Source organism: Varroa destructor, unplaced genomic scaffold (genome assembly GCF_002443255.2).
Source record: "Varroa destructor unplaced genomic scaffold, Vdes_3.0 BEIS01000006.1, whole genome shotgun sequence".
NCBI classification, from domain to species: domain Eukaryota; kingdom Metazoa; phylum Arthropoda; class Arachnida; order Mesostigmata; family Varroidae; genus Varroa; species Varroa destructor.
Window position 1 is genome coordinate 22166284 of NW_019211459.1, and position 18348 is coordinate 22184631.

Sequence of the window (18348 nt, forward strand, 5' to 3'; positions counted from 1 at the left end):
GTCTGTTTGTCCGTTTGTCGGTCTGTTTGTTCAGCTCTCTGTCCGTCCGTCCATCCATCCATCCATCAGTCTGTCTGTCTGTCCATCCATCCATCCATCCATCAGTCTGTCTGTCCATCCATCCATCCATCCGCCGGTCTGTATGTCCGTTAATCCATCCATCCATCCGTTTGTCTGTCTGTCCTTCCACCCATCTGTCTATCTGTCCGTCCGTCCGTCCGTCCGTCCAACCATTCACCCATCTGTATGTCTGTATGTCTGCCTGTCCGTCCGTACATCCATCCATCCATCTGTCCGTGTGTCCGTCTGTCTACTGTCTGTTTCTCCATCTATCGATCTGTCTGTCCGTCTATATGTTTGTCTGCCCATCTATTTGTCTACCGCGCATATCCCAGAATAGGGGCGACCGAGGGCCGAGCAGGTCGACAGAGGTATTGAACCATAAGGCATCTGCATCTATGCTCTATCCTTGCGTCTTGTCCATACATACATAGAAGTAACAAGAAGCGCAAAAACGGCCGCGGCAGAAGTAGCCAGGTTGCTAGTAATAGCAATCGTAGCAGTAACATAGAGAGTGTTCGCGGCAGCAGGGCAGCAAAGTGGAGAGAAACGCCATTCCCTCGCTCTTCTACTTCGTTTCAGCTTTTCGGCCAAAAGCCATAGGTCCCTGATCCTGCACAGCCGGTGTATTACGTTTATGGCCTTGGCTTTCGCAGCACAGCCGCCAATCTCTTTTTCCTTCCCCATTTGCCCTTCGTTCATCATCATCATAGCAGATCGTTTGGTCGGCTACAACGTCAGCTTCGCCGTTGTTGTTGACGTTGCCACTGCCATCTTCAACGGCGTTCGTCGTCCTATTCTATCGTTTGTTCCCACTTGCCATACCCTTGTCTCTTCTTTGGCGGACCCAGTTCCCTTTTGGCTGCGCCGAACAGCAGTCGTTCATTTCAGGAACGGCGGGACGGACACCCCTCCTCTGAACACATCCATCCCTCAGTCTTTACGGCGCTCTGTCTAGCGTGCTACTATATCCGGTACCATTGATGCTTTGCCGTGGCCACAGTCGCCGCCACCATCACTAACAGTCATTGTCGATGATAAACACTCTTCTGATGGAGCGAGTGAACAGCGATGAAGGAAGAAAGGCGATGTGAGAACGGGATGCTGCTTCTAGGAGCACTCATTCACTGGCTTCAACTCAGCCGCATTGTCTTCGATGCACGGCTATAGCCGACCCTCACTTCTCTTCCGTCTGCTTGGAAAAGGTCTCAGTGTAGATGAAATGGGGAAGGGGTTAGGGAAAGGTAGAAAAAGACCCCTTGAATACCCTCCTCCCCGCATCTTTTCTTCCCGCCCGCAAGTGGAGTATGCCATCCTACCAGGCACCCGGCCGGCTAGGAAGCTAGGTCCCGTCAAATTCTTTCCCGTTCAGCGCCTTCATTTTGCTAGTTTCTTACCTCGCTGTTATTCCTTTCCCCATGAGCAGTACCATCATCACTATGTTTGTTTTCCTACCTGCGATCACCCTCAGTTGCAGTCAGCTACTCTACGCTATGAAACCAATTCACATAGCCCTATCCGACCCGCGATGCGCATTAGCTTTAAAGCAGCAACTACATGCGCGCCAAATGTGGAGACGGCGGAAAAAAGACGAGATGATCAATTAGAGACACCAGGTCCGGTTCCAAGATTCTCAGACAGAAGTGTATTCTTTTGAGATCATGCAAGGGTTTCCTGAGTGGAGATCTAACAAGCCAACGAACCGAGAAGTGTTGCGGGACCTTGCCGTCTTGAGCTGCCGGAACTAGCTAACATGCATGGTAACTTTGGACTTTACAGCCGCCTGTATTGCTAACGTTCGCAGGCAAAACGTAAGCGGAGGTTGAATCGGAGGCAGGTGACCTCGGGATACCGATAAAAAAATAAGGACGACTTTGCGTCACCAGTGTGCGACGCTCTTTGTCGCGCTGATTCGGGTGTCTGTTGCCGAAAGTGGGACTTGGGGACTAGAAGGAAAAAATCAATTCAAGCAGAAACGGCCATAACAAGCAAAGATGATGAATTAATAAGAAAAACGTTGCGAATGAAATACCGCGACCTCTTTCTGCAAGCTGGATCATTGTAAGGTCGAAAAGCAAATATAATCTTTAGCCTGTGGAAATTTAAGTTAGATAACTAATCTTATAGACTAGTATTAATAGAATAGACTGCACTCAATTGCAAGTAACTAGATCATTGGCATGTATGATATATATAGCCCGTAGTAGGTGCTAGTGGTCACATCCGCTCTGGAGGTATAGGTAACCTGTCGCGGCAATGACTGCCGCGTAGATAACACATATTCAAGAACAGGAAGTCACGCTGTGCTACGTGCTGTCCTCCACAAATCGCACGCCTGAAGACATTTCTCTATAGCCAATTACATTCAATGTTATTTATCTCCATTATGAACCATTTTTGTCACTGTCGTATTGGAGCAACAGTAGTGAACCAGATACAGCTTAACCTGTATTTTCAATATATAGTGTTCCCTAGATCCCTAGAAATATCCCTAGATAAAAATTTGTTGAATATAAATAACTTGTTGAAAATTTGTTGTTTTTTGGGATAAAAAATTGTTTTGCATCAGCGGCCGCAGATACTTAGGCTCGTTGTCGATTTACTATGGCTTCCTGTCCTTTACAATCGATCAAGCGATTCAACCCACTATGAACCCCTGTTGACGTCTGTTCGAATGACGGCCGAAATAGACGTTATTGCTTATGGCAACAGTTAAGCAGACGACAACACTCGATATATCATTGAACAAGAAACACAGAAATCACAAAAGAAATCAGCGAATGTTTTATCTGCAAGTGGCGGGGTCTGTAAGGGGCGAACTTCGATGGTGGTGCATGGATGATTTAGTTCGAACGCCTTCGCTGAGAAAGCGATCTAAAAAGAAAGTAAATAATCAATATTGTAAGTAGACTGCTTGGCAATTCCGTTTAGGTAGTTAAATTTTGTTTGTCTTCTTGGTTAACTTTCAAGTTATAGATCAGGCGCACTGAATAACGAAGAATATATCTTATAGAAGGGATAAAATCTAGCCTAATGAATCCGTATACTTCCGGCTTAAAAAACCATCATTGATCTCCTCTAAAAGGTAAAAATAACGTTATTTTGAGGTAATGTAAAGGACCGTTCGAACAGCTCGTTTGGAAGTTAAAAATAGTTGAGTTATAACTTATGTCGCTCTTTTGCAGCCTGCATCCAAATAAAAAAACAACTATTTGGATGTTGTAACCGGAATATCGCCTAGAGTTGTAATTATTTAATGTAACAGTTATTGGCTTCGTTCAGCTGAGTCTTGATTTGGGTCGTAAGCCGTTCGCAAATCAGTCTTAAAAACTCTGTCTCTTATTATAATTAACAAACCTCATCATTCAATAGTAAGCGTCGGTTAACCAATACTACAATTTCAAGTCTGAACACAAAAAACCTGGTCAACAAAAGACTAAAAGAATTAATAAGGCTTATCTGGGTGACCGAATCGGTAATAGAAACCAGCGGCTCATTTCTGCAATATGAAAAAATTCTGGATCATCAGAAATGACTTTTGCGGCATGTTGGTGAGTCCAATGCGAGTCCTTTGCTTTGCCTCGTCTAAATTTTTCCTGCACTTTTCGATAGTTCCATGTAAACCAAAAACAACGTAGATCATCGATTTCAATTAACCAGGACATGTCATATAGTTAAAAATTAAGATTTATGGTTAGTACATGATTTTCGTTCTTGTCCAGAGTACCGACTTCCTGCTTTCGCCATGATGAGCTTACAATCTTATGAGAAAAAGAGCCAACATTCCTTTGGTACCAAGTATAGCGGGTAATTAAACACGTATGCTCGCTACGACTAGAAGGCAGCTAAAATGAGTGCCAATTCATCCCGAGCACCCTATATATATATATATATATATATATATATGTAGACTTTTTTTTTGTATTTAGGCTAACGATATATCATTCGCACAGAGTAGATTTAGCGTCCATATATGTATAAGAAACCAAATTTTTGTCTGAGACGAGAACAACTTTTATATCAAAGGTTGGATCAATTTCACTCACACTTTGATCTCTTTCGGTATAATTTTAAAAACCAAAAAGCAAAAGTGTATAACAGTAACATATCTTTAATCAACCTTTACTTAGACAAATTAGACCATAATTAATTGTATCATACAGCTATAGGTATCCGGGTATGTTCTGTCCCGTGATTCCGCGTGTAGTAGGGGGCACTTACTTTCAAAAAACCGCTCCCGCATCAGCCTAACCTTATTGGCGATATCACGGTTCGGCTTCCAGAGGCAATTTTTAGTAACAAAGTAGACAAAACCAAATGATTTTATCATGTACGAACTACACAGAAAGCGATTCTGAACGATCCTTATAGCAGCCCTACGAAGATCGGAGATAGGCATCGTGGCTTAGCTCACACGCAGAGTAAAGTAGATCGTATGATAATCGCGGGCTGCTCAAAGTGCACGCCATAGCCATCCGCTGAGGCGTCTGCCAGCTAATAGCGATGGTCTATACTAGACGACCGAACACATATGGACGAGACGCATGTGTAGCGCTCGCCAGACGACACGGTTTCTCATGAAATTTCGATGCGAACAAGTTTGTAAGCTTCCCAAACTTGATGACCCATAATGGGTCCGTATACTAGCGCACTAATTCATGCTTCGACACGCTCAAGGGAAGCCTGCCGATTCGTACGCGCCACTACACCCGACACGGGTTAGGCTAGTAGAACATTAATATTCTGTTAGCTACATTAAGCTATAATAGTGAAATGCTCCATTTAAGTTTTTCGTAATAATAGCAATTATTATTATTATAATAGGATAGATGGCTTAAATATCCACGTTGTTGTACTGTGTTCAAGTCGTTGTGCCTCTTGTCGTAATCGATATCGTCACCTGCTTCAATCGAAGGACGTAGCGAAAGGATTGCCAGGATGAACGCGCCAAGTTTATTGACGTTCAAGTCACTCCTCAAGCCCAAGGTCGTCGATACTGTTCAGTAGTATTCCTGGTAGCTTTGCTTTTACGCCTTTTCGGAACCCGCCTTAAATGAAATTGAGTATCCGGGTTAGGGCTGCCAACCGCCTGGTGATATAACCCAAATATTCAACTTATCGTCGAAATGAATCATCGCCCCATCACAACGTTCTAGCGTTAACGGAGGAAGAGATAATTTCATATTCAGATGATCTTGAGGTCTCAATTCTGAAATCCACTAAAACTGTTTTGCTTACCATTTTAGTTGCATGACATATAGCACCATTGTAGCAGACTACTTATTTCGCTTTTACATTCCTTTTGTGTTTCGTGGCAATCGGCATCGTTCCTTTTGTTTCGTTCTCTGCGTTTACTTTAGCACTACACGTGCGAACCTTATCCTAGTCTTTGTTGTACCGCCCCAACGCAGCTTTATCATTAATATACCGTTGTTAGCGTAAATTCTTGTAAGGAATATAAGCAGCGGCCACAGTAACAGCAGCGATAACAAATCAAATGTTTTTTCTCTACATGAAGCTCAGATGACGTAAACTTTTTGCTTGTCTGCTGGAACTCAAAAGGGCGATCATTGCATACGCGTATAACAGCAGGTACAGATTAAAATTCGGGTGTTTCTAACCTCGATGCTGCTGGTATGGCTATGTATCACTTGTATGCGTGTTCTTTAGTAGGTCTTTTTCGTCTACGCTTTTGTAGATGTGTTAGATGGGTCCGCTTATTTCCAAGGTAATGTCTTTGCGGGCGCCCTTATGAAGGTCACCGATGACCAGGCCATTGGCTACGACGCAAGACCAGGAGCCGCTGTGAGCTGTTCCAGCATTCCCTGAGCTAGCCTCTACTGCGTCTACACGCTTAAGGGTTTTGGCCGGTTATCGCTCGAAAACGAGAATAAAGGAAAAGGAAAGAGCAGTCAAGGAATCGAACGTAATGTAGGACCTTTATCGAAACTGCGAAGCTCAAAACCCTTAAAAAGTTCCGCCTGACCCGTGCGCTACAGTCGACACAACGCTCCTCACGAAAAAGGTTGTAGCAGTGCCCACCGGCCAATCGGGAAATAGGAACTAGGAGAATGAGCGGAAGATGGCAAAAATGTTAGCAAAGAAGAAATTTGGGGTTGGCTGTTCCGCCTCTCTCTGTATGCCGCCATTTCCATTGCCGAGGCTATTTTTCTTCTTAGCGTGTACTTTTTTGAAAGAACGAAGGAGCAAGCGAGCTATGTGGGGATGAGGGTGATAAAGAGTTTGCCTACGGGGACAAAGGATTTTACTGTAGGGGTCGATTTCGCAGGCCTGCTTTTCCCACTGACCACCTCTGGCATCGCTTCCGTATAGATCCCTGCCGGAAATACCGACGTTTTTCGCCGCCGCCGCCTCCGTCTACGCCGTACACTTACAATAGGATAGCTTGCCAGGCCAGTGGTTACGAGCCTCTGGCAATCCGCTTAACTGGTACCCGAATATTTTTTTGCTGCAACACCAAGCAAAAAGGATAAGACAAAGACGCTGAAGAGGCTAACGATATAATTGCGGCGGTGTTTTGCAGCAGTCATTGTAGAAATTGCGATGACTATCATACGAATATACTGTGGAACATTTTTAAAGGTTTTAACTTCGCTTAACCGAATAACGCTCAAACAAAGACACGAACCCAGCAGCTGTTACTATAACAACAGTAGTAACAGAAGCGGCATGAACTTCAAGGAAGTTTGGTCTACTGTCCAAACCTCGGGTCTGGGCATCTCATGGGACTCAAGCGACACACTACCATATTTCGCACCGAGATACGCGACATTTTACGAATTTCGTGAGAGATAGTATACGTGCAGTAAAAATCAAAGACAGCCATGTTTACTTCACAGATCTTCTGTTTAGAGGTACAATATTTAAAATGAAATCTCATCCCTTATAAACAGGTCACACTATACAACTCAAATGTTCGCCAGTAGTCATCGGTATATACAGCCTAGTCGTTGATTCGGTAACGCGCTATAATTAGGGTGTAATACAAGTACAAGTGAATTTGCCTATGAATTAGACGCTCGCTGGTGGAGTAATGATGAAACTAGTCCAACAATTATAGTTATTCTAAACATTTTGAAAATGCAAGGGGTTTGACCCAATGAATAGCTGTCATTCAGATCGTCTGACTGCTATTTTTTTTCCCTCTATCATTCGTTTCAACCAAAGCGCATTGCTTCATTCGTTCTGGGGCTAACTCCGACCCACCAGTAATAAACTCATCCCAGATTGACCACTCACAACATAAAGGCAGCAGAAGTATCGGTGCGTTCCGACCTCGATAGAATGCGCGTGTATGTGTATGACACTGAAAATGTATTTGAATTCCACTATGCCATGGTTGCTGCTCGCAGAACTACACGAGCTTCATTACATAGAAACGTTTGTTTCAATATGCCATGGTCGAGCTCACTACCCGACCGGATTGACCTTGCCGAACTAATGGCACGGGTACATCTATCTTCAGATAGAGCGAATAAATATGGATGGTTACACTATCTGCAGTAATGTAAATGTTTTATCCTATGGCATTTTTCCTACTTAGCATGCCCAGGATCCCGCTTACCATCGAACGGTATACAATTGTATATCATATAGAGCAACTATGTATCAGAGGCTGTGTGAAACGTATACATCTGACTACAGTTGAGATACTCATAAGACATTCGCAACAAGCATTGGTAACGTAGCAATGTTAAAAATTAACTAGGTTTCAGAAGTTAAGCGTACTCAATACGACTACTAACCTTCAACTGATAAATAGCCTACGGCGACCACGCCTAGAATTCCTTCTCGTAATCTACATACAAAAGCGAACCAGCTGTTTTAAATTCTATTAGTGTAATAATAGATAAACAAACAAACGAGTTTTTATCATTTGGCTGGGTTTTACAATATTAAGTTGACACGTTGACATTTCACTCTACACATTCGCTCCTTCTGTTTGTAAAGGCCCAACTTTGATTTGGTAATCTATAAAAACGCTGTTTGTGAAAAATAACAAAAAAAAAAAAGCGGGCCGGTCAGTTACTGTCCTAGGCTGCAATCGTCAAGGCCGCTATTCTAGCATTTAAGTCAGTTACTGCTAATTCTGTCATTAGTGTTGTTGTTTTTATTATTGTTGTCATCGTTGTTGTTGCCCTCGATTCATGTGCCTTTATTGCGCAGGCGAGTCGCAGGGGCTAGATCGGTCCGGCTAAATAACAAGAGGGCATACAAAGATAGACAGCCCTGAAAGCGGACTAACTAAGTCAACCCATCCAAGCTTGGGTGGGGAGCTCCAGCAATCAGTTGGGACTGAGTGAAGCAATTCTGTGTATATATAATAAATGGCTCGGCATTGGCTAACAGCAGTTGCAGCTGGCGCGAGTGAGACAGACTCAGCCTAACGGGGGCGCGAGTCTCGTGGGAGGCTTGTCAGTGGGGGGTGACTACTCGCCACTGATCCCCTTTCGAGGTCCTATCAAGGCTCTACGAAAACCTTAGTGGAAGCCGTTGGGCCTATAGAGCTTCGGAGTAATGGAAAGCTTTCGAAATGGAGGCTAGCTAGTTCGTCGGGTTGTCGTAGGCCTGCGCCATTGCTGGTTTCGGCTGGTTTGAACTTCCTGCCCTTTCAGCACGAGTTTGCGCGGCCTCCTTGCGTGGAAGTCGGCGTGCGCACGAATCTATGTCTGTATGTATGCGTATGCATGTGTGTCGAAGAGTATTTGTACCTCAAGATAACGTAGAGGGAAGAGGGCGCATTTGGTAGCTGTGCTCTGCCATCTCGCTAGCTTCAGTTTATAATGCAGCACGCTGCACATTAATGCTAAACTGACTCAAAGCCTGTAGCTGGTTACGTAGAAGACTGTTCTCGATTCTTACTACCGGTTCAATGCCTGCTGAGAAAAATCCTATAGGCCACACTGTTAGGAGTTTTGCCCTTCCTTCACCCCCTTCACCCAGATCTATGATCCTTCCCTTCATTTATGCTGTTGCCGGCCGGCAGCGTTAGCATCTCGCTGCCGCCACAGCAACCCCTGCCAGCGCTGCTTCCGCGTGTTAAATAAATGACATCCAGTATCCCCACGACAGATGGCAACTAGCCTGCCAGCCAAACGCCCCAGTGCAACATCGCTAACACTCGGCGGTGCTAAGTAAAACGTACTTGGGCGTCACAAAGGCTACTCGAATGCCAACAGCTCTGCGTCACTGTCGGTGGATGGCAATGAGGCGATGGAGACTCAGTAAGCCATAATCCACTCGCGTCCTTACGTTGGGCCCCTGACAACTTTTGCAATGCAGCATAGCAGAAGCAGCTGGTACCCGCTCGAAAACCGTAAAAATGGGACCGGTTCAGTATAATCATGAGCTGGTCATCAGCTAGAATCGGTGGGGCCCGGTGCAACGCGTATGCTTGGCGCTGTTGGTCGCATGAGAAATTCAACCACGACAGCGTTCCAGAGTTTGAGTCGCGCGACAGGTAACTGCTGCACTCAATAGGAAAATGTACGACGCATAAGCCTACTTTCGGAAGGATAATATCGCGGGATGCATACTAACTATGCATTGGCCCACCACTGTTATACCATAGCCTTCGATATCATGAAAGCTCTTACACGCACCATACATTCGCGAAACTTATGACAGCCCATGCCTGCTTATGACTGCCTAACTCCAGGACTTGAGTTCGCCGCGGTCCATGGACACGACTTAGGTAGACGTCAGTTTTGCATACCCCACGTGCTGGAAGAAGAGATGTCCTAATACTACCACGCTGACCACATTCGAAGCAAATTACATCAGCATACTGCGACTTAGGGTTAAAGGAACCTGTTCAACAAACGGACTAGCGCACGAATAGTGGGGCAAAGGCCATCCTAACGAATCATTATAACCTCACGCATTCTTGTGTGAGTAAGTTACTGTTCTTCATTCGATAGGTAATTGGCTCACAAGTCATTTCTGCGAGAAAACGGTGTACGTTTGACGCCTACTTAGTCTCGATAAGAAGTGAGCAGTCGGAATGGTCAACCGTACCGGGGAAAGCCCGACGAAGAAAAGCGATGGACCTACTTAGTCCGTCTGTCTGTCACCTGTCTAGTCGAATCCGCTGTCTTCGTGTCGGCAGAAACATTACGTCTGCGATGCTCTGGTGAAATTATTACAGGGAACTAGAATGACAGCTAGGTCCAAACAGGTCACTGTAGACTAAGGGTAGATTTATCGTTTTTTGGCCATTAGTCTCTCTACAAAGTAACGCAATATATTCAACTCGCTTCTGAAGGCGCTTATTTCAATGTTAAAATTCTGCATTTTGTGAGCCATTAGTTGGGTAATAAAAATTGCCTTTCTAGACTGTTCAAAGGGGTAAAGTAACATAATTCAGGAATTGGTAAATCGTTGGTCAGAAAAAGTGCGCTGGCTCAGATAAGTTAGCACCTAGGGGAAAAGTCGGCGATCGTTAGTTTGACGTCTCCTGCTGAGCATAATATAAACGGGAAAAAGGTAAGTTTGTTAAATAGCTCCGTGTGCTGGAAATTCGATTAGTTTTGTCTCGTGTATTTGCATCACCCTAGTCTACCATACAATCCACCATATGTACAACCTATGTATACAAACACGGACGAGACTGCATAGTACGCAAACTAAAAACAGTGTAAAAATACAGTACACTAAAAATGATTATAGAATCGGATCTTCAGATCTGTTTTGAGAACTATGTGGTCTATGGAAGGAAAGTCTCAGAATGTAAGTTCTTGTAAAACCCGAAAAGCATCTGACGCTGCACATAGACTTCCGTTGAGCGGTTTCGCCTGTCCTGAAGCATATCCCATTCAAGAGGTATTTTGGTATTCAAACAAAAAATTTTAAAAAAAAATGTTCTTTCACGTCTCCTTTAATTTTTATAATTTACGCCTAATATGGGAATTTTTAAAATCTGTAGTTAATCTTTAACCGCAATTGTGCCCAGGTGATCACCGTAAAGCTTTTACTATAACCTGATTTCGATAGAGATAGACATCGTTCTGTATATCAGTCAGTTGTTGAAACTGCTATATTTCGTCGTACCCTTTTCTGCATGAGCTGGACCGTGAGGCAAATGCTGCAGTAGTCATCCTAGCTTGCCTAGGTTCCAGAACTCACTGATGACACAATAGAATTCGTAATACGGGCCACGAGGGCCCCGGCGCACTCACTAGCTTGAAAGCCTCTGTACCTCGTGCAAGTGAAAACATTAGCTAAACGCGAAATTCGTGTACCATCTCTAGGTCGACCTTTCAGCGACCCGAAGAGAACAGACAGTATGAGCAAATGCACGATGGATCTAGAAAAAAAAAACACGTACCAAATGGTGCAAGCAACCTAACACATAGGCAATCGTAAATAAGCACTGGACCAAATGCCATTTACGCACTTTCATGCGTCTAAACGATAGGTACGTCGATCGTGCTAGCTTAAGTAAAAGACGTTTACTTCGCACGAAATGACCAATGCCCCCGAATAACCTAACTTTCTGAAGCAAAATTTAACACAGGTAGAATATCGAAACTTTCTATGTCGATAAGCAACAACCAATATTAAACACTAGATATCAGACCTATAAGGAGTCCGGGAATTGTATTTACCGCTACTCTCCAGACGGGAAGTTCGTTCGTCGCCATATTTCTTTTTTGTTTAGTAGCCAACGAACTTTGTCGAGTGCACGATTTACGAAACAGTTCGGATATCAATCGCTGACTAGACGTATCTGTGTGTGCCCTTTTTGTAGGTAGTGCTACGAACCCCCTGATAATGACAATCTTCGACACTGTAAGAGTCACCCTGGTCGTCATTGCCAGCGTCGAGTCGAATCGTTTAAGTGACAGTGGAAGCTAGGTCTTACGCACTATCGTTCCCGTAGAAGAATGCCATGGAGATAGGACCAGAGGAGTCGGAAAGGCAAAGACAGGGATCGTAGACGCCGGTATTACATTATACTCGCGCATTATATCGAAGTGCGATTCCCTTCATATGATGACGGAATATATATCGCTATCAAATATATGGGCTCGGTTGGCGCCAGTAACAGAGGAAGCACAGGCTTCGACAACGAAATGGTGGAAAAACGACAATGTAATAGAAAGACCCCGATGCTGAAAGTCTGACATATCCCCGATGGCAGGAATCCCCTCGCCTGCTTCACGAGTTGTAAGAAACCTGCAGCCAGGTGCAAAAGTCAGGATGAGTCGAACCACTGCTACCGTCGATCGAGAAAAAGGGACATTTGGTGGTGGGTTCAATAGCGAAGAAGCAAAAAGCAGTCTTTGCTCCTTGATACGACAGCACAAGAGGTCAATCGCAAAGTATAGCGAATTATAAACTCCCACCTCGAACGACGCTCGTTGTTGTCGTCGTAATCGCTGACGTTATCTTTCTTTTTGCACCGTTTTATCCTTTTCCTTATTTCCAAAGCGTTTCAATGCACGTGGCACATCAACGGATCCGTACTGACTCACGAGGAGAACTACTTGGTGAGCAAGTTCGCTGTTAAAAGTGCAATACAAGCGAGAAACTACCGCCAGTGACATTTCAAAGCCACACGAGCTGCGACCTCTGCGAACAGCGGCCTCTGTCAATGCAGACACCTGTACACTCTGTCTCCTGGATCGGCCTAGGTCGTCGCCTCAACTTGCCGGCAACAATAACGAGTGACAAGGATGGGTACCGCAGGGGGCGGGGGAGGGGGGGTACTCTCGCGTCTGCTGAAATTACGCTATTCGCCGAGTTCAAGGCAGCTGCCTATGCATGGTATTCTTTCCCTTGAAACTGTCCTCCTCTGTGCCTCCTTTTGGCTCAATGTACGCTATGATTTTGCCTCTCACGATACCAGTGGAAAAATATAGGAAGAAGATGGGAGGGGTGAAGTTTCCATCTCGCTACAGTGTTTCTGAAAATACGTATGTATGTGAATTAATTCGCGTTCGACGAAGTCACAACCCTAGCTTACGTCCACAGACAGCTGCAGACGAAAACCGCGCTCAAGACCGTTCTGTCCTCAGATCGTAGCTGAAGAGCTCTAACATGCTAGAATGCCAAACGACAAGGTCTAGTTTACTCTTTAGTGAGCTTTTCTGCGATTGGCATCCTCGCTACAAGTAAATAGTTTATAAAGGCCTTTATACTTTAACCGCCTTTAAACTTGCAGCTGTTTATTGTGTAAATTATGACTATATATAGTCTGTGTACCGGCCGGCTGTCCGTCCGTCTGTCTATCTGTCTGTGTGTTGGCCGGTCTATCCGTTTGTCGGTCTATGCATCTGTCTATCTGTGTATCGGCCGGTCTGTTTGTCCGTCTATCGATCTGTCTGTGTGTTAGCCGATCTATCCGTTTGTCGGTCTATGCATCTGTCTATATGTGTATCGGCCGGTCTGCCCGTCCGTCTATCTATCCGTGTGTCCGTCTCTCGACCGGTCTGTCCGTCCGTCTGTCTATTTGTTTGTGTGTCGGCCAGTCTGTCCGTCCGCCTGTCTATCTGTCTGTGTGTCGGCCGGCCGATCCGTTTGTCGGTTTATGCATCTGTCTATCTGTGTATCGGCCGGTCTGTTTGTCCGTCTGTCGGCCGGTCTGTCCGTCCGTCTGTCGATCTGTCTGTGTGTCGGCCGGTCAATCCGTTTGTTGGTCTATGCATCTATCTGTCTGTGTGTCGACCGGTCTGTCCGTCCGTCTGTCTATTTGTCTGTGTGTCGGCCAGTCTGTCCGTCCGTCTGTCTATTTGTTTGTCTGTCGGCCGGTCTGTCCGTCCTTCTGTCTATTTGTCTGTGTGTCGGCCGGTCAATCCGTTTGTCGGTCTATGCATCTATCTGTCTGTGTGTCGGCCGGTCTGTCCGTCCGTTTGTCTATCTGTCTGTGTGTCGGGCGGTCTATCCATTTGTTGGTTTATGCATCTGTCTATCTTTGTACCGGCCGGTCTGTTTGTCTGTCTGTCTATCTGTCTGTGTGTCGGCCGGTCTATCCGTTTGTCGGTCTATGCATCTGTCTATCTGTGTATCGGCCGGTCTGTTTGTCCGTCTGTCGGCCGGTCTGTCCGTCCGTCTGTCTATCTGTCTGTGTGTCGGCCGGTCTATCCGTTTGTTGGTCTATGCATCTGTCTATCTGTGTGTCGGCCGGTCTGTCCGTCCGTCTGTCTATCTGTCTGTGTGTCGGCCGGTCTATCCGTTTGTCGGTCTATGCATCTGTCTATCTGTGTATCGGCCGGTCTGTTTGTCCGTCTGTCGGCCGGTCTGTCCGTCCGTCTGTCTATCTGTCTGTGTGTCGGCCGGTCTATCCGTTTGTTGGTCTATGCATCTATCTATCTGTGTGTCGGCCGGTCTGTCCGTGTGTCTATTTGTCTGTGTGTCGGCCAGTCTGTCCGTCCTCTGTCTATTTGTCTGTGTATCGGCCGGTCTGTCCGTCCGTCTGTCTATCTGTCTGTGTGTCGGCCGGTCTATCCGTTTGTCGGTCTATGCATCTGTCTATCTGTGTATCGGCCGTCTGTTTGTCCGTCTGTCGGCCGGTCTGTCCGTCCGTCTGTCTATTTGTCTGTGTGTCGACCGGTCTGTCCGTCCGTCTGTCTATCTGTCTGTGTGTCGGCTGGTCTATCCGTCTGTCGGTCTATGCTTCTGTCTATCTGTGTGTTGGCCGGTCTATACCGTTTGTCGGTCTATGCATCTGTCTATCTGTATATCGGCCGGTCTGTTTGTCCATCTGTCGGCCGGTCTGTTTGTCCATCTGTCGGCCGGTCTGTTTGTCCATCTGTCGGCCGGTCTGTTTGTCCGTCTGTCGGCCGTTGTATCCATTTGTCGGTCTATGTATCTGTGCATCTGTGTGTCGGCTGGTCGTCTGTCTGTGTGTGGGCCGGTCTGCCCGTCCGTTTATCCGTATGTCCGTCCGTCTACCGTGTGTCCGTCTGTCGACCGGTCTGTTCGTCCGTCTATCTATCTGTCTGTGTGTCGGCCGGTCTATCCGTTTTTCGGTCTATGCATTTGTCTATCAATGTGTCGGCCGGTTTGCTCGTCCGTATGTCTATCTGTCTGTGTGTCGGCCGGTCTATCCGTTTTCGGTCTATGCATCTGTCTATCTGTGCATCAGCCGGTCTGTTTGTCCGTCTGTCGGCCGGTCTATCCGTTTGTCGGTCTATGCATCTGTCTATCTGTGTGTCGGCCGGTCTGTTTTTCCGTCCGTCTGTCTGTCTATCTCTGTATCAGCCGGTCTGTCCGTCCGTCTATCCATTTGTGTGTCCGTCTGTCGACCGGTCTGTTCGTCCGTCTATCTATCTGTGTGTCCGTCTATCAGTCCGTCTGTCTATCTGTACGTGTGTCGCCCGGTCTATCTGTTTCTCGGTCTATGCATTTGTCTATCAATGTATCGGCCGGTTTGTTTATCCGTCTGTCGGCCGGTCTGTCCGTTCGTCTGTTTACTTGTCTGTGTGTCGGCCGGTCTGTCCGTCCGTCTGTCTATCTGTCTGTGTGTCGGCCGGCCTATTCGTTTGTCGGTCTATGCATCTGTCTATCTTTGTGTCGGCCGGTCTGTCTCTCCGTCCGTCTGTCTATCTGTCTGTGTGTCAGCCGGTCTATCCGTTTGTCGGTCTATGCATTCGTCTATCAATGTGTCGGCCGATCTGTTTGTCCGTCTGTCGGCCGGTCTGTCCGTCCGTCTGTCTATCTGTCTATGTGTCGGCTGGTCTATCCGTTTGTCGGTCTATGCTTCTGTCTATCTGTGTGTTGGCCGGTCTATACCGTTTGTCGATCTATGCATCTGTCTATCTGTATATCGGCCGGTCTGTTTGTCCATCTGTCGGCCGGTCTGCCCGTCCGTATGTCTGCCTATCTGTGTATCGGCCGGTCTGTTTGTCCTTCTGTCAACCGATCCATACCGTTTGTCAGTCTTCTGCATCTGTCTAACTGTGTACCGGCCGGTCTATTTTTCCATCCGTCTGTCTGTCTATCTATGCGTCGGCCGTTCTATCCATTTGTCGGGTATGCATCTGTCTATCTGTGTGTCGGCCGGTCGTCTCTCTGTGTGTGGGTCGGTCTGCCCGTCCGTTTATCCGTGTGCTCGTCCGTCTACCTCTCCGTGAGTCCATCTGTCGACCGGTCTGTTCGTCCGTCTGTCTGTCTATCTATGCGTCGGCCGTTCTATCCATTTGTCGGTCTATGCATCTGTCTATCTGTGTGTCGGCCGGTCGTCTCTCTGTGTGTGGGTCGGTCTGCCCGTCCGTTTATCCGTGTGCCCGTCCGTCTACCTCTCCGTGAGTCCGTCTGTCGGCCGATCTGTCCGTCCGTCTGTCTATCTGTCTGTGTGTCGGCCAGTCTATTCGTTTGTCGGTCTATGCATCTGTCTATCTTTGTGTCGGCTGGTCTGTCTCTCCGTCCGTCTGTCTATCTGTCTGTGTGTTCGCCGGTCTATCCGTTTGTCGGTCTATGCATCTGTCTATCTGTGCATCAGCCGGTCTATCCGTTTGTCGGTCTATGCTTCTGTCTATCTGTCTGCGTGTCGGCCGGTCTATCCGTTTTTCGGTCTATGCATTTGTCTATCAATGTGTCGGCCGGTTTGTTCGTCCGTCTGTCGGCCGGTCTATCCGTTTGTCGGTCTATGCATCTGTCTATCTGTGTGTCGGCCGGTCTGTTTGTCCGTCCGTCTGTCTGTCTATCTGTGTATCAACCGGTCTGACCGTCCGTCTATCTATTTGTGTGTCCGTCTGTCGGCCGGTCTGTCCGTCCGTCTTCTATCTGTCCGTCTGTCGGCCGGTCTATCCGTTTGTCGGTCTATGCATCTGTCTATCTGTGTGTCGGCCGGTCTGTTTGTCCGTCCGTCTGTCTGTCTATCTGTGTATCAACCGGTCTGACCGTCCGTCTATCTATTTGTGTGTCCGTCTGTCGGCCGGTCTGTTCGTCCGTCTGTCTATCTGTCTGGTGTCGGCCGGTCTATCCGTTTTTCGGTCTATGCATTTGTCTATCAATGTGTCGGCCGGTTTGTTCGTCCGTATGTCTATCTGTCTGTGTGTCGGCCGGTCTATCCGTTTTCGGTCTATGCATCTGTCTATCTGTGCTCGGCCGGTCTGTTTGTCCGTCTGTCGGCCGGTCTATCCGTTTGTCGGTCTATGCATCTGTCTATCTGTGTGTCGGCCGGTCTGTTTGTCCGTCTGTCGGCCGGTCTATCCGTTTGTCGGTCTATGCATTCGTCTATCAATGTGTTGGCCGATCTGTTTGTCCGTCCGTCTGTCTATTTGTCTGTGTGTCGGCTGGTCTATCCGTTTGTCGGTCTATGCTTCTGTCTATCTGTGTGTTGGCCGGTCTATACCGTTTGTCGGTCTATGCATCTGTTTATCTGTATATCGGCCGGTCTGTTTGTCCATCTGTCGGCCGGTCTGCCCGTCCGTATGTCTGCCTATCTGTGTATCGGCCGGTCTGTTTGTCCTTCTCTCAACCGATCCATACCGTTTGTCAGTCTTCTGCATCTGTCTAACTGTGTACTGGCCGGTCTATTTTTCCGTCTGTCGGCCGGTCTGCCCGTCCGTATGTCTGCCTATCTGTGTATCGGCCGGTCTGTTTGTCCTTCTCTCAACCGATCCATACCGTTTGTCAGTCTTCTGCATCTGTCTAACTGTGTACTGGCCGGTCTATTTTTCCGTCTGTCGGCCGGTCTGTCCATCCGTCTGTCTGTCTATCTGTGCGTCGGCCGGTCTATCCGTTTTTCGGTCTATGCATTTGTCTATCAATGCGTCGGCCGGTTTGTTTGTTCGTCTGTCGGCCGATCTGTACGTCCGTCTGTCTATCTGTCTGTGTGTCGGCCGGTCTATCCGTTTCTCGGTCTATGCATTTGTCTATCAATGTGTCGGCCGGTCTGTCCGTCCGTCTGTCTATTTGTGTGTGTCGGGCGATCTGTCCGTCCGTCTGTCTATCTGTTTCTGTGTTGGCCGGTCTATCCGTTTGTCAGTCTTCTGCATCTGTCTAACTGTGCGTCGGCCGGTCTGTTTGTCCGTCCGTCTGTCTGTCTATCTGTGTATCAGCCGGTCTGACCGTCCGTCTATCTATTTGTGTGTCCGTCTGTCGGCCGGTTTGTTCGTCCGTATGTCTATCTGTCTGTGTGTCGGCCGGTCTATCCGTTTTCGGTCTATGCATCTGTCTATCTGTGCATCGGCCGGTCTGTTTGTCCTCTGTCGGCCGGTCTATCCGTTTGTCGGTCTATGCATCTGTCTATCTGTGTATCGGCCGATCTGTTTGTCCGTCTGTCGGCCGGTCTGTCCGTCCGTCTGTCTATCTGTCTGC

The 18348-nt window shown here is 47.1% G+C and overlaps 2 protein-coding genes across 4 annotated transcripts in view; both read left to right on the forward strand.

Annotated features, from left to right (window-relative positions):
- LOC147754991 (uncharacterized) overlaps window positions 1-1667 on the forward strand; it is a 4012-nt gene extending 2345 nt beyond the window's left edge. Inside the window, 2 exon segments of the mRNA XM_086993892.1 lie at window positions 1-212; window positions 1532-1667. The exon segment at window positions 1-212 is cut by the window's left edge and continues 255 nt beyond it. Of these exon segments, the coding sequence (XP_086850018.1) occupies window positions 1-212; window positions 1532-1667 (348 nt within the window).
- Camta (Calmodulin-binding transcription activator) overlaps window positions 1-18348 on the forward strand; it is a 223923-nt gene that overhangs the window by 87715 nt on the left and 117860 nt on the right. The window lies entirely within an intron of this gene.